General features: G+C 45.5%; 1 protein-coding gene across 4 annotated transcripts in view; it reads right to left on the bottom strand.

The window, feature by feature from the left end:
* The window catches only part of SCLT1 (sodium channel and clathrin linker 1), a 272,388-nt gene that overhangs the window by 213,329 nt on the left and 36,797 nt on the right, over window positions 1-22,262 (bottom strand). For 3 of the 4 annotated variants that reach the window (XM_069743945.1, XM_069743944.1, XM_069743943.1), the window contains exon 2: window positions 14,613-14,659. The exons of the other annotated variant lie outside the window; for it this stretch is intronic. In XM_069743945.1, the coding sequence (XP_069600046.1) occupies window positions 14,613-14,649 (37 nt within the window). In that variant the 5' untranslated portion in view covers window positions 14,650-14,659. The remainder of the gene's footprint in view (window positions 1-14,612; window positions 14,660-22,262) is intronic. 4 annotated transcript variants of the gene reach the window in all.

The raw sequence follows: 22,262 nt of genomic DNA on the forward strand, positions 1-22,262 counted from the left end.
TTTATTTTTTTGCTGTCATTTTCTACAAACGTGATAAAAGAGTTTGTCAGCTGTACCGTGTTTACAGAAAACAGCAGAAACCCCAGTTCAGGAATGCATGATGTGAACATGGCCTTACAGTTTTAACTTACAAATGTTTATTCACAGAGTAAAAGCAGGTTAATATCACACAATGGCAGCACTTTCTGGTCCTCAGTACAAGTGGCACAATGCAGGCATAGGTCTCTAGGAGTGACTGACTCACCGGGAGTGACGCTCGTCAACAGCTCTACTGCCAACAAGCGCGCACTTAAGGGAGCGCGGCAGATGTGCAAGGTGACAGGCAGAATCTCATTAGCCATGTCTTAAATGTGTGCTTTAAAATGTCAACTCCATTTACTGTGTGTGCAGTAGCGGAATGAGACCCCGATTAATAACAATAATAATGATGATCGGCCATTATCATCTCATTTATCAAATGCACAATGAATGACGCCGAAAACAAAGAATTTCTCCCATGAAATATGTTCATGCCATAAGTCACGCTGTGGGAATGTCTGCCTGCGCTTTAAAACGAGACCTCCTGAGACCATCCCTTTAAGGGAAGAACTGTCATTAGAAGAAATACACACCAGATAGTCTGGCACGTGTTTGTGTACGGGGTGCCAGGGGAGACCGCTCCCAGACATGGACTTAACCCATTGCCAGTTAGGCAATTGGAGAGCTATGACTTTTTAATGGTTTCCTGGCTGGAGAAGTGAGGGAGTTTTTTTGTATGACAAGCTGTAGTTTATTTTAATACCATTTTGGCTTACATACAATGTTTTGATCGCTTTTTATCACATTATTTGGGGGGAGAGAAAAAAAGGCATCTGGCACTTCTATTTTTTTTTTCTCTTTACGGCATTTGCCATACGGGTTAATTAATTGAATATTTTCATAGATCAGCTGCAGAATTACAACATATGTTTATTTACTTTTAAAACTTTTTTATTTTAATCATTTTTTTTTCCATTTTAACTTTATTTTTTAGTTTCTTTGGGAACTTAATTGCTCGTTCCATACACTAAAATAAAAAGCTATTGCAGTATAAAGAAGAAATGATGATCTTTGATCAAATCCATGGGCAGCATGGTGGTGCAGTGGTCAGCACAGCAGCCTTGCAGCGCTGGGGTCCTGGGTTCTAATCCCACCCAGGACAACATCTGCAAAGAGATTGTATGTTCTCTCCGTGTTTGCGTGGGTTTCCTCCGGGTTCTCCGGTTTCCTCCCACATTCCAAAGACATACTGATAGGAATTCTAGATTGTGAGCCCCATCGGGGACAGCGATGATAATGTGTGCAAAAACTGTAAAGCGCTGCGGAATATGTTAGCGCTATATAAAAAATAAAGATTATTATTAAATCCAGCCTTTGACTCGCACGTGCTGACTGTGTAAGGGTAAGTTCACACAGGGCTTTTTGATGTTTTTTTCTGCAGCAAAACCTGATCTTTTTGGCAGGAAAGAAGCTGCGTCAAAAACGCAGGTTTAGGTGCGTTGTTTGGTTTGTTTTTGGTGCGCTTTTTTATGCTTTTTTTTCCCTCTCTGTGCATGCCAACTTCCTGTAGATAGAATGAATAGATTAGATAGATTGAATAAATACATTACATGCGGTATCCTCTTCCCGGGCATTTTCCCACGGTCCAGAGGTTACCTTAGGTCAGGATGTGAGGGAGCGCAGACTCGGTGACGTCACCGCTAGTTACTGAGTCTGCACCCGCTGCGTGTGATTCATTCCCCAGTCGCTTACAGTGTGTCAAACAATGTGATGTCGGACCCCCCACTCAAGTGAATGGGGTTCGGGTCCACTCTGCTGGATGACAGGGTGCATGGACGCATCATGCCATCTAGAAGTAGCAGAGCCGAATGTGAGGTCGCATCCGACTATCCTTGACTTTTCTGCAGCAAATACGCTGCAAGAAAAGTCAACCTGCATATTTGCAGCGTTTTTTCACCATCCATTCAAGTCAATGTGTGAAAAACGCCGAAAGAAGTGACATGCTCTACACTGTGTTCAAAATTATTACGCAAATTGGATTTAAGGGTCATAAAGATTTAATTGTTTTGTTTTTCAAATAAACTCATGGATGGTATTGTGTCTCAGGGCTCAATGGATCACTGAAATCAATCTAAGGGTATGTGTCCACGTTCAGGATTGCATCAGGATTTGGTCAGGATTTGATGCAGGTAAAATTCTAACCAAATCTGCACCTGTGGTCACTGGCAGGTCACCTTCGCTGTCCTTGCGTTGTTTCTGCAATGTAAGGACATGCTGCTTTCTTAAAAAGACGCACCGCATGTGCGTTTTCGCGGGTCTGCCGCATGCGTCATTTAATGCATAGTGGAGACGGGATTTCATGAAATCCCCTCCACTATGCTATAACATCTGGACGCTGCGTTTTTGATGCTGCGGCTCAACGCAGCATCAAAAACGCAGCGCTTCCTGAACGTGGAAACATACCCTTAAACACATGTGATAATTAGTTTCCCAGATGATTCTAATTAAAAGGAAAACTACTTAAAAATGATGTTCCACATTATTAAGCAGGCCACAGGTTTCAAGTAATATGGGAAAGAAAAAGGATCTCTCTGCTGCTGAAAAGCGTTCAATAGTGCAATGCCTTGGACAAGGTATGAAAACATTAGATATTCCACGAAAAAGAGTGGTCATCATACTGTGAAGAGATTTGTGTGTGTCTCTCTCTCAGAAATGGCTGCAGTGGGCCCAGACATACATGAAGACTAATTTTCAAACAGTCTTGTTTACTGGTGAGTGTCGAGCAACCCTGGATGGTCCAGATCGATGGAGTATTGGATGGTTGGTGGATGGCCACCATGTCCCAACAAGGCTTCGACGTCAGCAACGAGGTGGAGGAGTCATGTTTTGGCCTGGAATCATGGGGAATCAGCTGGTGGGGCCCTTTAAGGTTCCTGAAGGTAAAGTATATAGAGTTTCTGACTGACAACATTCTTCCATGGTGTAAAAAGCAGAAACGTGCCTTCAGGAGCAAAATCATCTTCATGACTGACAATGCCCCATCTCATGTTGCAAATAATACCTGAGTCATTGGCTGCTATGGGCATAAAAGGAGATAAACTCATGGTGTGACCACCATCTTCCCCTGACCTCAACCCTATAGAGAACCTTTGGAGTATCATCAAGCAAAAGATCTATGAGGGTGGGAGGCAGTTCACATCAAAACCGCAGCTCTGGGAGGCTATTCTGATTTCATGCAAAGACGTACAAGCAGAAACTCTCCAAAAACTCACAAGTTCAATGGATGCAAGAATTGTGAAGGAGATATCAAAGAAGGGTTCCTATGTTAACATGTAGCTTGGCCTGTTAGAATGTTTTGGAGTTAAATAGCTTTGTTGTTCAGTGAATGTGACCTCCTACTGCTGCAAACTCCACAAATGAGCATTTTCAGTTCTTTAAAACATATCAAATGTTTAGAAATTCTACTGTGTCGAATAATTTGGAACAGTGCATTTTGAGTTTTTATTACTTTTGGAGATTATACTGTTATCATTGGAAGGTTTCTTCAATAAAATTTGATGTATGAAGGTGGCCTGGGGCACACGCACCCTGGTTTTGGCGAATGTATATTTCCCCAACCAAGGCCAACAGAAATTCGGCTACATATGTAAACGACTTTTGGAAAAATTTGCAGGTGCACTGCCGATAATCCTTGGAGCTGACTTTAACCTCCCAATGGATCCCCAGGTTGATGTCTTGTCAGGCAGGTCCTCTTACTCTCCATCCTTCATCAAAAAAGTGAAAAAACAGATGTACGACTTACATTTGGTAGACGTGTGGAGGGTCCTTCACCCAGACGCAAAGGACTATAGTTTTTATTCTTCAGTACACTTCACTTACAGTAGAATCGACTACTTTTTTATATCCCATTGCCTATTAGACTCTGGGTTGAGGGCGGATGTGGGGTCCGTGTTGTGGTCTGACCATGCACCCATCTATTTCTCGATTCAGTTAGACCCCTCCATGAGATCCGGCTTCTCGTGGCGGCTAAATGACGGCCTACTACAGGACCGGATTTGTTTGGTGGAGGTGAAGCGTGCGATTGAGGGTTTTGTGGCGGATCATGCAGGGGACCCAACGTCCCCCTCCATACAATGGGAAGCCCTAAAGAGTGTCCTTCGGGGCGTATTTATCTCACAGGGAGCTCGTCTAAAGAAGGAACGCCAGACAGAAATAGCCGACCTTTCGTCACAGATCCACGGACTAGAAAGGCAACATAAAAAGGACCTCTCCCCGCTTACGTTGTGAAACTTGTCCACAGCTAGACAGAAATTACTTACAATCTTAGACCAGAAATCTCGCTGCTTTCGAGAAAAAGTCAGAAGCCATTTCTACTGTCTAGGAAACAAAAGTGGCAAATTCCTAGCACGAGCCTTACACCCACGGGGCCCGCAAACATTTATCTCACACATTAAAAATGCTAAGGGTATAGAGGTTCATAGACCTTGGGATATTCTGTCTAGTTTTCACGATTATTACAGATCTCTCTACAACATAAACGGCCAATATAAAGATCTCCCTGTCCACTCCCTACAAGAGAAAATCAAATTCTACATCCAACAAAATAAATTACCCACAATTTCAGAGGAAATCCTAGCTAATATAGAAGGTGATTTTACCTTAGAAGAGGTCTCTTCTGTAATACAAAACCTAAAACTAGGCAAAAGCCCGGGCCCTGACGGCTACACAGCAGGCTTCTATAAGCAGTTTGCAGATTTACTGAGCCCCACATTCTTATCAACTTGTAACTTTGTTTCCTCGGGGGGGGGGGGGGGGGGGTGGGGGGCGAGGGGGGTTCTTTCCCTCCACAGGCCCTAATTGCCCATATCACAGTTATCCCTAAACCAGGAAAAGATCCGTCCCTCTGCAGCAATTATCGCCCCATCTCACTTATAAATTTAGGTGTAAAAATCTATGCCAAAATGATCTCAAAGAGACTCAATAATCTCCTGCCCCACTTGGTTAACCAAGACCAGGTGGGTTTTGTACTCGGAAGGGAAGCAAGGGACAACACTATTAGATCTATCTCTTTGATAGCGCAAATAGAAGAGGTGAACCTTTATGTATTTTATCGATCGATGCAGAAAAAGCATTCGATAGAGTGGGATGGGAATTCATGTACCAAACGCTTGAGGGAATCGGTTTGCGGAGGAGGGCATTGTGGAGTATTAGGGCCCTCTATGAGTCTCCTTCTGCTCAGGTCAGGGTAAACGGCTCACTGTCAGACCCTTTTCATATTCATAACGGTACAAGACAGGGGTGTCCCTTGTCCCCCCTGCTATACGTACCATGGAGCACTTGGCAACTGCAATCCGTAACAACCCATCTATAGCGGGAGTGAGGATCCAATCGGAAGAACATAAACTAGCACTGTTTGCTGACGACGTACTTATGTATGTCACCTCCCCCATTACCAGCCTACCCAATATCCTCTCAGAATTACATAAATTCGGCTCACTAAGTAATTTCAAAATAAATTCACATAAGTCTGAAATACTAAACATCTCATTACCGCCCTCTCTAGTCTTCCAATTAAGCTCCTCTTTTACATTCCGATGGCGATCCAACTCTCTTGACTATCTGGGTATAAAATTAACAGCCAAACCTCTTCAATTATATGACGCCAATTATAAAGTAGTTCTGAACAAAGCAGAGCTCGACCTGGAGAAATGGAACAAATTACATCTATCATGGCTGGGAAGAATTAATGCTATTAAAATGGATTTACTCCCGCGCCTCCTTTACTTCTTCCAGACCATTCCTCTGTTCCTACCAGCGTCGTTCTAACGAGGTTTGTTTGGTCAGGGAAGCGCCCACGCCTGGCATACCGTCTCCTGAGCAGAACTAAATTAACTGGGGGGTTGGGCCTCCCGGATTTCTCACTTTACAACAACGCATCCCTTGGAACCTGTCTCCTAGATTTGTTCCACCACAAATCCAATAAGAAATGGGTTGGTTTAGAAATGAGGCTCACAAGCAAAAAACCCCTAGCTCATATCTGGAGGGGAGGGGGGGGGGGGGGGGTAATCACGAACGCTCAGCGAATCGACCTACCCTTTATAACAAGGAACCTAATCCTATTCATTAAACATGGTAATCAAAAGCTTAACACCTCTTCTATTCCAGGCCCCTTAACGCCAATCTCTGATAACTTAGACTTCCCAGTGGGTTTAGACAAAATTACTTTTTTACACAAACATAAGGACGACTACCCAGTAGTCCATGACTATATAGAACAGGACTCGATAAAACCCCTGAGGATGATTTTTGCGGGAGCTGAGCCACCGCCGGGCTCTTGGCTCCTCCATGAACAAATTAAAAGCTACCTCACCAAACAGACTGACATCTACAGACCACTTACTCCTTTTGAGTCTGAGTGCCTGGGTGGGGACCCTCCGACGCACACGGTATCATTATTATACAAAATGTTTCAAGGACACCAAATAACCCCAGACAACTCCACTGTATTCTTTTCAAAATGGGAGAACGAACTAGGTAAACAACTATCACCAGAAGATCGCCACAAAAGCCTTCTCTTCACCTTCAGATCCTCTCTATGCTCAGACTATCAAGAGAGAAGCTATAGACTCTTGTCTAGGTGGCACAGATGTCCATCAAGTGTCCATATTATCTACCCCACCACCCCGGATACTTGCTGGAGGTGCTGGGAGGTTGAGGGGACATACTCATATCTGGTGGTCCTGTCCACCCATACATGATTTTTGGGTAGATATCTTTGAACTTCACAATAAAACTATCCTTCCACAAAATCCAACTACAATGGAATTAGCCTTATTATCCATTTGTGACCTCTCCATTGCCAAATTCAAGAAAGGCTTGTTGAGACACTTCCTCACGGCAGCTCGTAACCTGATTCCCCGCTACTGGAAGCAATCTAAATCCCCTTCGCGCTCTGATTTCATAATGGAACTCAATCACATTTTTAGAATGGAGCAACTGATTGGTCAAGACACTGGAACCTCGGATGGGGTGTTTGGGGTCTGGTCTCCTTGGATCGCCTTTAGGGAAACTGATGAACTAAATAACTGGTTACGCTAAATATCTAGCCCAGTACACCAGAAACCCATACTCACCATTTACCCTGACAATGGGACTAATATTGTACCACCATGAAAAACTATAGACTCCAGTTCACTTGGACCAGAAACCGGATTCTTATTCCCTTCCTACCGCACCCACATCCTCCCCACCCCTACCCCCCCCCCCCTTTTTTTTTCCTTCTTTTTTCTCCCCTTTTTTTTTCTCTCTCTCTTTTCATCTTATCTTCTTTCTTTCGACTACTCGTCTTCTTCTCCTGTCATAACCTAGGTCATCCATAGAATTTCCTTTAGGAGTTTAGTATTACGGAGAACCTAGTGACCACTACTCCCATTTAATAAATAATATCTCCGTAACTCATAAAAGTGGAGTAGCGGGATCTCGGGGATTGTAATGTCTACAAACCTATATTACAATCATTAATAAATCCTTAATGTACTAAATGCAGTATGTCCATGTTCATAGGACTAGAACTATAATAACCAGCTTACAATACCCTGACTTCCTTTTCTTTTTTATTTTCTTTATACAGGGTGGAGCGCGGTAATTTGCTTTTTTGCACTGCATGCTGTGGCGGCACTGTCGGTCGAAGAGAGGGGAGAGTGGGTGTGGCTTACAGTGGCTGATGGGAGATTTGTATTCCTCTGCCTTTCAGTTGCCATCATGCAGTGGACACGTGAGGAGAGGTCATTTTGTGTTGAAGCGTATTTTTCAAATGCCCACTCGATCATTGCAGTGCAGCGTGCTTTTCGTTTACAATTCGCTGTTCCTCCACGCGGACGTGTTCCTGGACGGCAATCAATTGTAAATTGGGTGAATGCATTCAGAACAGCAGGGAATGTGTCATGTGTACGAAGGGGACCTGAGAGAAGGATTACAACACCACAAAACATCGAGAGAGTTAGAGCAGCAGTACTGCAATCTCCGAAACGCTCTGCTCGGAAGCAATCATTTGCTCTTGGCATTTCAAGACGTTCTCTCCACCGGATTCTTCATGATGAACTGAATTTTCATTATTTTCATTATGATACAGGATTATTTTCATCCGGCTCTTGAGGCAATGGAACTAGAGGATACATGGTTCCAACAGGATGGTGCCACTGCACACACAGCGAGGGTTACCATGAATTGTTTGAGGCAAATGTTTCCTGGACGGCTTATCTCTTTGAGGGGAGATGTGAACTGGCCAGCACGCTCACCAGATTTAGCCCCATGCGATTTTTTCCTTTGGGGTTACCTGAAGTCTAAGGTGTATATCAACCGTCCCAACACCTTGGAAGACCTAAGGAACAATATTGAAGCTGAAATTGGCAGAATACCAGTGGACATGCTTGTTAGAGTTCATGAAAACTTCAGAAAACGTATGCAGCAGTGTGTGGATAGCGAAGGTCGACATTTGCCAGATACACTATTTAAAACCATGTAATTTAAAAATTCCATTACTGTTCAGTATAATTAAAATATAAAATAAATTTTTCTAATGATCATAATTTTTTTATTTCATTCCCAAATCAGCAAATTACCGCGCTCCACCCTGTACTAACTGAGACAGTTACATTTTTATTACAATATTGCAAGAGTGACAAATATTAGATATACATTATGATTTGAATAATTATATTTTTGTACGTGTTTATAAATGCAAATTATTACTGTGATTCTCATGTTTTTTCATAAACAACTCAATAAACCTGATTTACAAAAAAAAATTTGATGTATAATCTAACGGGTGATGACTTTTATTAGACTGACTGTCAATTGCACCGACCATTTAGGAAAATCCGAGAAAAATGTCATTTGCATAATAATTCGGAACATGGTATATGTCCAAAAAACGCAGCAAAGTACAAAATCCTGATGATCCAAAAAACCAATATGTGTGCATGAGATTTCTGAAATCTCATAGGCTTTCCTGGTACTGTAAAAAGCAGCTGAAAATTAAAGCAGTAAAAACGCCCTGTGTGAACTTACCCTAAGGCCGGTTTCACAAGTCCCAATATTTCCGGTACCGGAGATATCAGTGTCCATGTGTGAAATACTTGTGACATGTGTGGCAACAATTTGCTGCATCGGTAGCACACGTACCAGCGCCTGGGAAGCAGCTCTACAGTTAGCGCTGTTCCCCGAACTGAACTGCGGTGAACTCAATGACTTTTTGTTACGATGGTGATGTCACTGCAGTTCAGCCGCACGCTGCACTCGCAGCAGCTCATTCACAGTGGATCTCAGCCTGGACGGTCGCATCTTGGCACCGTCCAGTGTGAAAACAATTTATCCCCAGACATGGATTACGGCATGGGACAGAATGAAGGATAGGTGAGTGATATTGTGGTTTTTTCATTTTTGTTTTATTACAGGAAAAAAGGGCTTCAATGGAATGGGCGTTAAGTGAGTAAAACGGTATTTGTTTTTAAATAAAAATGGAAAAGTGTGTTTTCTTTTTATTTCAAATAAAAGACTTTATACCTGCTGTGTTTATTTACCATGCAACTATAGGATTAGTAGTGGATAGGTGTCTTAAGGTACCGTTACACTAAACGACTTACCAACGATCACGACCAGCGATACGACCTGGCCGTGATCGTTGGTAAGGTAAGTCATTGTGTGGTCGCTGGGGAGCTGTCACACAGACAGCTCTCTCCAGCGACCAACGATCAGGGGAAAGACTTCGGCATCGTTGAAACTGTCTTCAACGATGCCAAAGTCCCCGGGTAACCAGGGTAAACATCGGGTTACTAAGTACAGGGCCGCGCTTAGTAACCCGATATTTACCCTGGTTACCATTGTAAAAGTAAAAAAAAACAAAAAAAACACTACATACTCACATTCCGATGTCTGTCACGTCCCCCGCCGTCAGCTTCCCGCACTGACGGTGTCAGTGCTGGCCGTAAAGCAGAGCACAGCGGTGACGTCACTGAGGACTGAGGAGAAGTGGAGGATAGCAGCATCAGAGTGAGGAGCATGACTGGAGCAGCTGATGAGAAGTGGAGGATAGCAGCATCAGAGTGAGGAGCATGACTGGAGCAGCTGATGAGAAGTGGAGGACAGCAGCATCAGAGTGAGGAGCATGGCTGAAGCAGCTGAGGAGAAGTGGAGGACAGCAGCATCAGAGTGAGGAGCATGGCTGAAGCAGCCGAGGACTGAGGAGAAGTGGAGGACAGCAGCATCAGAGTTAGGAGCATGGCTGAAGCAGCCGAGGACTGAGGAGAAGTGGAGGACAGCAGCATCAGAGTGAGGAGCATGGCTGGAGCAGCTGAGGACTGAGGAGAAATGGAGGTCAGCAGCATCAGAGTGAGGAGCATGGCTGGAGCAGCCGAGGACTGAGAAGAAATGGAGGACAGCAGCATCAGAGTGAGGAGCATGACTGAAGCAGCCGAGGACAGAGGAGAAGTGGAGGACAGCAGCATCAGAGTGAGGAGCATGGCTGGAGCAGCCGAGGACTGAGGAGAAATGGAGGACAGCAGCATCAGAGTGAGGAGCATGGCTGGAGCAGCCGAGGACTGAGGAGAAGTGGAGGACACCAGCATCAGAGTGAGGAGCATGGCTGGAGCAGCCGAGGACTGAGGAGAAGTGGAGGACAGCAGCATCAGAGTGAGGAGCATGGCTGGAGCAGCCGAGGACTGAGGAGAAGTGGATGACAGCAGCATCAGAGTGAGGAGAATGGCTGGAGCAGAGTGGAGGACAGCAGCATCAGAGTGAGGAGCATGGCTGAAGCAGCCGATGACTGAGGAGAAATGGAGGACAGCAGCATCAGAGTGAGGAGCATGGCTGGAGCAGCCGAGGGCTGAGGAGAAGTGGAGGACAGCAGCATCAGAGTGAGGAGCATGGCTGGAGCAGCCGATGACTGAGGAGAAATGGAGGACAGCAGCATCAGAGTGAGGAGCATGGCTGGAGCAGCCGAGGACTGAGGAGAAGTGGGGACAGCAGCATCAGAGTGAGGAGCATGGCTGGAGCAGCCGAGGACTGAGGAGAAGTGGAGGACAGCAGCATCAGAGTGAGGAGCATGGCTGGAGCAGCCGAGGACTGAGGAGAAATGGAGGACAGGCAGCATCAGAGTGAGGAGCATGGCTGGAGCAGCCGAGGACTGAGGAGAAGTGGAGGACAGCAGCATCAGAGTGAGGAGCACGGCTGGAGCAGCCGAGGACTGAGGAGAAGTGGAGGACAGCAGCATCAGAGTGAGGAGCATGGCTGGAGCAGCCGAGGACTGAGGAGAAGCGGAGGACAGCAGCATCAGAGTGAGGAGCATGGCTGGAGCAGCCGAGGACTGAGGAGAAGTGGAGGACAGCAGCATCAGAGTGAGGCTGCCGTCACACTATCAGTATTTGGTCAGTTTTTTACCTCAGTATTTGTAGCCAAAACCAGGAGTGGAACAATCCGAGGAAAAGTATAATAGAAACATATGCACCACTTCTGCATTTATCACCCACTCTTGGTTTTGGCTTTCAAATACTGATGTAAAATACTGACAAAATACTGCTAGTGTGACGGCAGCCTGAGGAGCATGGCTGAGGAGAAGTGGAGGACAGCAGTATTAGGGTACCGTCACACAGTGGCATTTTGATCGCTACGACGGCACGATCCGTGACGCTCCAGCATCGTAACAATATCGCTCCAGCGTCGTAGACTGCTGTCACACTTTGCAATGTACGACGCTGGAGCGATAATTTCATGACGTATGTGCGATGTAGAAGCCGTTGGTTACTATGCGCACATCGTATACAATATCGTGCACACCTTTGTTACACGATGCGATTATGCCGCCACAGCGGGACACTAGACGACGAAAGAAAGTTTCAAACGATCTGCTACGACGTACGATTCTCAGTGGGGTCCCTGATCGCAGGAGCGTGTCAGGCACTGCGAGATCGCTGGAACGTCACGGATATATCGCTGGAACGTCACAAATCGTGCCGTCGTAGCGATCAAAATGCCACTGTGTGACGGTACCCTTAGAGTGAGGAGCATGGCTGAGCAGCCGAGGACTGAGGAGAAGTATTACCATTCTGGCAGGTGCAGACAAGTGTATTTTCGGTCTGAGTGTGGTCTGACAAAACATTGGATTGCACACTGACCGAGGAAAGAATCGCTGCATGCCCGAGATAGTTCCAATATTTGGAATTTGGATTGCAACTGGCCGTTGCCAGTTGAGTCCGTAGAAACCATCAGACTGCATTGGGATCACATTAGAGAGCAGTCCGATTTTCATGAACTGGCAGAATGTGGACATTTTTTTTTCTTTACCTGATCACACTATACTCACACTGTGATCAGTGTCATTTGCAGAATTGGCCTGATTCTCTCAGATGAGAGAACATACGGCCTTCTGCACTTGACCTTATAAAGGACAGAGGTAGGCAGATACCATTGAAAACAAGATGGCAGAAGGGTCACTGCTGGCTCAATGGGTCACTGTTCAGCATGGGCCCACATGCCCCATGCTGACAATGTTGTTACTTTTGGCGTTGTCAGCATAGACAATGTCTAAGGTGACCACGCTGGAATAGTTCATGACCCCTTATGGCGATGTCAGCATAGACAAAGCCTCAGGTGACCACGCTGGCACAGTTCATGACCCCTTATGGCATTGTGAGCATAGACAAAGCCTCAGGTGACCACACTGGCACAGTTCATGACCCCTTATGGCATTGTCAGCATAGACAAAGCCTCAGGTGACCACGCTGGCACAGTTCATGACCCCCTATGGCATTGTCAGCATAGACAAAGCCTCAGGTGACCACGCTGGCACAGTTCATGACCCCTTATGGCATTGTGAGCATAAACAAAGCCTCAGGTGACCACGCTGGCACAGTTCATGACCCCTTATGGCATTGTGAGCATAGACAAAGCCTCAGGTGACCACGCTGGCACAGTTCATGACCCCTTATGGCATTGTCAGCATAGACAAAGCCCCAGGTGACCACGCTGGCACAGTTCATGACCCCTTATGGCATTGTGAGCATAGACAAAGCCTCAGGTGACCACGCTGGCACAGTTCATGACCCCTTATGGCATTGTGAGCATAGACAAAGCCTCAGGTGACCACGCTGGCACAGTTCATGACCCCTTATGGCATTGTCAGCATAGACAAAGCCTCAGGTGACCACGCTGGCACATTTCATGACCCCTTATGGCATTGTCAGCTTAGACAAAGCCTCAGGTGACCACGCTGGCACAGTTCATGACCCCTTATGGCATTGTGAGCATAGACAAAGCCTCAGGTGACCACGCTGGCACAGTTCATGACCCCTTATGGCATTGTGAGCATAGACAAAGCCTCAGGTGACCACGCTGGCACAGTTCATGACCCCTTATGGCATTGTCAGCATAGACAAAGCCTCAGGTGACCACGCTGGCACAGTTCATGACCCCTTATGGCATTGTGAGCATAGACAAAGCCTCAGGTGACCACGCTGGCACAGTTCATGACCCCTTATGGCATTGTGAGCATAGACAAAGCCTCAGGTGACCACGCTGGCACAGTTCATGACCCCTTATGGCATTGTCAGTATAGACAAAGCCTCAGGTGACCACGCTGGCACAGTTCATGACCCCTTATGGCATTGTCAGTATAGACAAAGCCTCAGGTGACCACGCTGGCACAGTTCATGACCCCAGTGAGCATTTCATTTCTGCCATGTGGGCGTTTACGTCTTCCTACCTACATGCTGACAGAGCTGAACAAAATGAACCGCCCTGTTGAATAAGAAAATTAATATTTCTGGCACCAGTAATATTGGTGCTACAATGGAGTGGAGAATAAAAATGTAAAAAAAATCTCTACATTCCTGCTACTATGTGCAGGAAATAACAGTTTATAAGGCAAAAATGAATTACCATATTTTCCAGGGTAAAAAAAACTAACTAACAGGTACATACATCCTGCACGGGTCAACTGTGATTCTGTTAGGTGGTTTGAAATCTGCACCAGTGGCGGCTAATACGCTGCAGTTCTCACACTCCGTCCGGACGTCCGAGGTTCATCTGCGGGAAGTGTGATCTAAGCAGCCATCAGCAACTACTGATTAGCTGCAGCGCTCATGGGGACAACAATGAGATTATGTGCGATCGTACTACTTTACATTCAGGGGGAAAAAAAACTGGAAAAGCCAAACACTGCAACTTTTTTAATGAAACTCAATTGCAAAACGATTTTTATCCCCAAATACATTCATTTATGGTAAATAATTAAAGTCCCCAAAAGTGGACAACCCCTTTAAATTTGATTCAAGGGATAAGGACAGAAACACCAATCTTGAACTGTAGCTTTGGGAGAAATGACAAGTACCCTGAGAAGTTGGAACAGTATGTGCTTGAGAGGCAGATGATTTAAAGGGACAGTGCGAGCTTATTTATGCTCCTCGACAGGCAGCTTTCCAGTTACTTTTTTCTGTACTACGTGAAGTTTCTTTAAAAGCCTTGTAACAAGGACACTTACAAATACACTGAGATTTGCAGCCGAGCATTATTCCCCCTGTAGCTATCAATATGTTACTCACCTTGGTCTCTAAGGAACTCCGCTTCTACGTTTGCCATTTCACCGCTCCTAAAAACACATAAAGCATTTAATTGTCAGGTGAATAATTCAGAAATGACACGTTTCCCAACAATGGCTATTAAAGCACAATAATGACAAGCAGAAAAGCTGGATCGATTGAGAATAAACAGAGTATAACATCCATCCAATATCAGGTCGGCTGAAAGCGCGGCGCACAATAACGACCCACTGCTGGCTCGCCCTACCGTGCCACTCAAGGCAATATAATAACAGCCCCATCATCCGCTAATTACAGGCTCCACCAGATTTGTCACAGTCACTACTATTAGAAGCTCTGCCTCGCCTGCGCACTAATATTTACAGACATTACCATGACAGATCTCTTTACATAAGGATACAATTAGGTCAAAAATAACTCTGGGGATAAGGCTGGAGACAGATCCCCCCCACTTTATAGAGTTTTCTCTGCACGATGTGGGTGGCCGAAATTACCGGCATGGCCCAAAACTAAATCCTATACTACTGAGGTATAGAGATGACCAAGGTGCGAGATCAGACACTCAAGGCTTCAAGAACATGGCTGCTGTTTAGCTTTAGGAATTACTCAGTGCGCCTTGTGTATACAGCAGACTCTTCTGTCAGCTGAACTAGGCATAAAAGGTCTCTGATTTTATGTACTGGGTAGCTGGCACCATACTGTGTGATCTGACCGCCTGATGCAACTGCAGGACAGATGATGGCATCTGTCACCCACCTACTCTGACAGCAGCATGATGCAGGGCCCACCGATGTCTCTTACTGAGCTGATCGCTGTAGTTTGGATAAAATCTGCTTTATCAGCATGAGATCATCACTAGACGAGTAGTAAACCTGCCGTCACATAGTCCATCTTCATGAGCTCGGAAAAACCCCAACACCATCAGTGATTAGAAGCTTTCTGCCTATGCACAGTGTACACAGCTGTCAATCAGTGGCATCAGCGGGGTTATCCTTTGCTCTACAGTCACAGAACTGGTAGATCTACAGCAGATAAAACCGTTTTTTAATCAAAACTTCATCAAGCAGCCCAGTAAGCGACTGATACCTGGAATCAGGGTCTGTTTCTCTACATCATGCTGCTCTCAGATGGGACAGTAAAACCCTGCTGATGGGTTCTCTTTAATCAGTTTAAAAGACTATGCACAGTAACCTACAGACAGTGTCAGGTTGGCGCTTTTATACTGATTACAATGATACTTTGGTTGATGAAATCCATCTTGTGGTTGTTCTTTAACTCCTTCACCCCATATGACGCACTATCCCGTCGAGGTGACCTGGGACTTAATTCCCAGTGACGGGATAGTACGTCATAGGCGATCGTCCGAGCTCACGGGGGGAGCGCGGCCGATCGCCGCCGGATGTCAGCTGATTATTACAGCTGACATCCAGCACTATGTGCCAGGAGCGGTCACAGACCGCGGTTTTTACCGCGATGCATTTTTTTCGCGGAAAAAAACGCATCATGTGCACAAAACATGCGGAATTCATTCTAAATGATGGGATGCTTATTGTATGCGTTTTTATAGCGTTTTTATCAGGAAAAACCGCGAAAAAAACGCAACGTGTGCACACAGCCTTAGTGTGTGATAGCTGCCAATCATAAAAATCTGCTAAAAAACCCGCTATAAAAGTAAACCAAATCCCCCTTCATTACCCCCTTAGTTAGGGAAAAATAATAAAATTTTAAAAAATGTATTTATTTCCATTTTCCCATTAGGGTTAGGGTTGGGGCTAAAGTTAGGGTTTGGATTAGGGTTGGGATTAGGGTTAGGGGTGTGGTTAGGGTCATGGTTGGGATTAGGGTTTGGGTTTCAGTTATAATTGGGGGGGTTTCCACTGTTTAGGCACATCAGGGGCTCTCCAAACGCGACATGGCGCCCGATATCAATTCCAGCCAATTCTGTGTTGAAAAAGTAAAACAGTGCTCCGTCCCTTCCGAGCTCTCCCGTGTGCCTAAACAGGGGTTTATCCAGGGGTATTGGCGTACTAAGAACAAATTGGACAAAAAGTTTTGGGGTCCAATTTTTCCTGTTACCCTTGGGGAAATACAAAACTTGGGGGCTAAAAAATAATTTTTGTGGAAAAAAAAGAATTTTTATTTTCACGGCTCTGCGTAATAAACTGTAGTGAAACACTTGGGGGTTCAAAGTCCTAACAACATATCTAGATAAGTTCCTTGGGGGGGGGGTCTAGTTTTCAATATGGGGTCTCTTGTGTAGGGTTTGTACTGTTTAGGTGCATCAGGGGCTCTGCAAATGCAACGGGACGCCTGTAGACCATTCCATCTAAGTCTGCATTCCAAACGGCGCTTCTTCCCTTCTGAGCTCTGCCATGCGCCCAAACGGTGGTTTCCCCCCATATAGGGTATCAGCGTACTCAGAAAAAATTTGACAACAACTTTACAGGTCCAATTTCTTCTGTTACCCTTGGGAAAATGCAAAACTGGGGGCTAAAAAATAATTGAGGAAAATTGTTTTTTTATTTTCACGGCTCTGCGTTATAAACTGTAGTGAAACAATTGGAGGTTCAAAGTTTTCACAACACATCTAGATAAGTTCCTTAGGAGGTCTTGTTTCCAAAATGGTGTCACTTGTTGGGGGTTTCAATGTTTAGGCACAACAGGGGCTCTCCAAACGCAACATGGTGCCCCATCTCAATTCCAGTCAATTTTGCATTGAAAAGTCAAACGGTGCGCCTTCCCTTCCGAGCTCTGCCGTGCGCCCAAACGGTGGTTTACCCCCACATATGGGGTATCATCGTACTCAGGACAAATTGCACAACTACTTTTGGGGCCCAATTTCTCCTGTTACCCTTGGTAAAATAAAACAAACTGGAGCTAAAGTAAATTTTTTGTGAAAAAAAGTTAAATGTTCATTTTTTTTTTTTTAAACATTCCAAAAATTCCTGTGAAACACCTGAAGGGTTAATAAACTTCTTGAATGTGGTTTTGAGCACCTTGAGGGGTGCAGTTTTTAGAATCGTGTCACACTTGGGCATTTTCTATCATATAGACCCCTCAAAGTGACTTCAACTGTGATGTGGTCCCTAAAAAACAAATGGTGTTGTAAAAATGAGAAATTTCTGGTCAACTTTTAACCCTTGTAACTGCCTAACTAAAAAAAAAATTTTGGTTCCAAAATTGTTCTGATGTAAAGTAGACATGTGGGAAATGTTACTTATTAAGTATTTTGCGTGACATATCTCTGTGATTTAAGGGCATAAAAATTCAAAGTTGGAAAATTGCAAAATTTTCGCAAAATTATGTTTTTTTCACAAATAAACCCAGGTAATATCAAATAAATTTTACCACTTTCATGAAGTACAATATGTCACGGGAAAACAGTGTCAGAATCACCAGGATCCGCTGAAGCGTTCCAGAGTTATAACCTCATAAAGGGACAGTGGTCAGAAATGTAAAAATTGGCCCGGTCCATAACGTGCAAACCACCCTTGGGGGTAAAGGGGTTAATCTTTATTTGTAGTTTTAAGGATTCTTGTGCTCTAGGGCGGCCTGTGAGTGGGGATTCATGTCGTGCGCTGCTTACACATTCATCTGCATGGCTTATGACAGATCACGGACCCTTCAAAAAAAAAAAAAAAAAAGTACATTCATCAAAATGGCACCTGCGCTGTAGCATGATTCATAAGCCTAATACCCATATATGCGGTTAGGATTTAGCCCTATACAATTTCATGAAAATGGCGGCGGCGCTCAATCTGTGCACGCACTTCTCACTGTGTTCAGAGGACCAGTGCTGGAGCCCGCAAAGAGGAGATCGCTACAGAACAAAGCAACGCAGCCCCATGGGAAGTGTGTGTATTAGCCATGATACAATAATGATTTCAACCCCACAGTGCCACCAATGGATTACATTATATCATGAAAATGTATTTACTGGCTGGCACCGGCAGTGACGCTTGTGCAGGAGCATGTATCAGAACATGACAGATGCCACTGCGCAGGCGCCATATTGATTACATTTTATTCCCCCCCAGATAGTATAGTACTAAATCATAAATTAATATATGCGTATTATCCATTGTATCATGCTACAGTGCCACCATTTTGGTGAATGTCATTTGTAAATTTGTTTTATTTTTTTTTTTTGTAACCCCCCAATATTATATTCAGTATGTAAAATAAGGGGCAGATCACTGAGGGAGCAGTGATCTATCAGAAGCCATTCACATGAATACCTAGCACAGCCCCACATGAACCCCCCACAGTTCACCCCGCAGCACGAGCATATCATTAATAGTGATGAGCGAATATGTCCTCCGAGTATTTTTTAGTGCTTGGAGATTTAGTTTTCTTCACCTTAGCTGAATGATTTACATCTGTTAGCCAGCATAAGTACATGTGGGGATTCCCTACCAACCAGGCAACCCCCACATGTACTTATGCTGGCTAGCAGATGTAAATCATTCAGCTGCAGCAAGAAAACTAAATCTCCGAGCCCTAAAAAATACTCGGAGGACACGCGAGCGTGCTCGAGAAATCTCGAGTAATGAGTATATTCGCTCATCACTAATCATTAACTCAAAACTGAAAATAATGATTACACAACAACCATAAGATGGATTTCATCAACCAAGGTATCATTTTATTCAGTATAACGGCGCCGACCTGACACTGTCTGTAGGTTACTGTGCACAATCCTGCTGACAGGTTCCCTTTAACGGTTTGGACACGCGAGTGGAAGGACTAGCCACAGAGCAGACTGTCAGATGAGCGCTCAGTTGGATTTATCACAGAACTGCAGTCTCCTATGTACTGTGATACACACAACCTGCAGAAACCAAAAGGAAACTACATCTACTATATAATTGTCTAAGGGTCACTTCCGTCTGTCCTTCTTTCTGTCACGGATATTCATTGGTCGCGGCCTCTGTCTGTCATGGAAATCCAAGTCGCTGATTGGTCGTGGCTGTTTTGCCGCGACCAATCAGCGACGGGCACAGTCCAGAAGAAAATGGCCGCTCCTTACTCACTGCGTTGAGAAACACGTGATGGTGTCTCCGCGGTGTTGGATGTTTTGATCTCCCCGAGGTCATTCATCCTTATGTTTATAGTCCTTTTACTAGGCACTGCTCCAAATAGCCAGTTTCCTACTCCACACTGATGAGGGGCAAATACTCTGAAACAGCTGTCTGTGGATGGATACCATGTTTTGGCATAGGTGGTTTTCCTTTTTGGATGCTGCCCTTCCCGTGGTTGTTCCTTCCCGGTGAAAGACCTGGCTATTTATTGCTTGCGTTGAGAAACACATGATGGTGTCTCCGCGGCTTTTCTACATGCATTTGCATATTTCCCATAAGGGATGGGGGCAGTGTTCTGGATCACTGTTGAGAAACACGTGATGGTGTCTCCGCGGTGTTGGATGTTTTGATCTTCCCGAGGTCATTCATCCTTATGTTTATAGTTCTTACTCCCTGCAGTCAGTGCCCGGCGCCCGCATACTCCCCTCCAGTCACCGCTTACACAGGGTTAATGCCGGCGGTAACGGACCGCGTTATGCCGCGGGTAACGCACTCCGTAACCGCTGCTATTAACCTTGTGTGTCCCCAACTTTTTACTATTGATGCTACCTATGCAGCATCAATAGTAGAAACAGGGATTTTTGTGTTACTCACCGTAAAATCCTTTTCTCCGAGTCATTCATTGGGGGACACAGGACTGTGGGTGTATGCTATTGCCGCCAGGAGGCTGACACTAAGTAGACAAAAAAAAAGTTAGCTCCTCCTCCATAGTATACACCTTGACACTGGCCCTGACAGCTCCAGTTAGGTGCACAAGCAGTAGGAGATAGAGAAACACAACAGCATTAGAGCAAAGACAACATGTCTAGAATAATACTACTGTCTGAACAACCCCGTAGAAAAATAACAAGAAGAAATAGGGAGGGAGCTGTGTCCCCCAATGAATGACTCGGAGAAAAGGATTTTACGGTGAGTAACACAAAAATCCCTGTTTCTCCATCGTCTCATTGGGGGACACAGGACTGTGGGATGTCCCAAAGCAGTCCCAGGGTGGGAAAAAAGACTCACTGGAACAAAACCCTTAGGCACTTACCGCCTATAGGTGCGATACCGCAGCCTGAAGAATTTTTCTTCCCAAACTTGCATCAGCAGAGGCCTGAGTGTGGATATTATAATGCTTAGACAAAGTGTGCAGGCTGGACCAAGTTGCCGCTTTGCAAACCTGTTCTGCTGAAGCTTGGTGCCGAAGTGCCCAGGAAGCCCCTACCGCTCGAGTAGAGTGTGCCCTGATCCCAGCCGGGATGGCTGCACCCTTGATGCGGTAGGCCTCCTGAATGGTGGCTCGTATCCATCTGGCTAAGGTCGACCTAGAGGCTGCGAATCCCTTTCTGTGACCCACAGGAAGAACGAACAGGACATCCGTCTGTCGAAAAGAAGCGGTCCGAGAAACATATCTTCTCAGCGCTCTCACCAGGTCCAGAGTATGGAGAGATTTTTCCACACGGTGTGAAGGTGCAGGACAAAAAGAAGGCAAGACTATGTCCTCATTGATGTGAAACGAGGAAACTACCTTTGGCAGAAAAGAGGAAACTGGTCTTAATACTACCTTATCCTGATGAAATTGCAGAAACGGCGACTGGCAGGACAAGGCCACCAATTCCGACACCCGCCTAATGGAGGTTATGGCTACCAAAAACAAAACCTTCCAAGAAAGATACGTTAAAGAAAATTCTTGGAGGGGCTCAAATGGGGCTTCCTGAAGAGCGCTCAAGACCAGATTAAGGTCCCAAGCTTCTAGCGGGGCTCTGTAAGGGGGGACCATGTGAGAGACTCCCTGCAAAAAAGTCTTGACCTGTGAAATGGTAGCAATCCTGCGCTGGAAAAGAACCGATAAGGCTGATATTTGCCTCCTAAGGGTACTTGGAGCGAGACCTGAGTCTAAACCAGCTTGGAGAAAAGCTAAAATATTAGGAATGGAGAACCGTAAAGGAGGAAGACCCTTCTTCCTGCACCACGAGAGAAAAACTTTCCAGGTGTGGTGGTAAATGCGCGCAGAAACCGTGTTTCGAGCATTAATCATAGTGGAAGCTACCTTTTGAGAAAAAACGGCCTGGGTCAGAATCCACGATTCAACGGCCAAGCCGTCAAACGCAGGGCCCCTAAGTTCTGGTGGAATATCGGCCCCTGCGACAGAAGATCTGGCCGCATTGGTAGCTGCCAAGGAACCCCGGCAATCAGCTGAACGAGGTCCGCGTACCATGACCTCCGAGGCCAATCTGGGGCGACTAGAATTGCCGGAACTCCCTCTATCTTGATCTTCCTGACTACCCTTGGGAGGAGCGCCAGAGGAGGAAGCAGATATGGAAGACGAAACTGGTTCCAAGGAAGGACCAGTGCGTCTACGGCGAGAGCTCTTGGATCTCGATAACGAGCTACGAACCTGTGGACCTTGGCATTCCACCCGGATGCCATTAGATCCACGTCCGGGATACCCCAGCGTTGGCAAATCTGCCGAAAAACGTCGGAGTGAAGAGACCATTCCCCGGGCGCAAGACCCTGACGGCTCAAAGTCCGCTGCCCAGTTCTCCTTGCCCGGGATGTAAACTGCCGAGATCACGGAGTGGTTGTTCTC

This window comes from Ranitomeya imitator, chromosome 1 (assembly GCF_032444005.1).
Source record: "Ranitomeya imitator isolate aRanImi1 chromosome 1, aRanImi1.pri, whole genome shotgun sequence".
In the NCBI taxonomy this organism is placed as follows: Eukaryota; Metazoa; Chordata; class Amphibia; order Anura; family Dendrobatidae; genus Ranitomeya; species Ranitomeya imitator.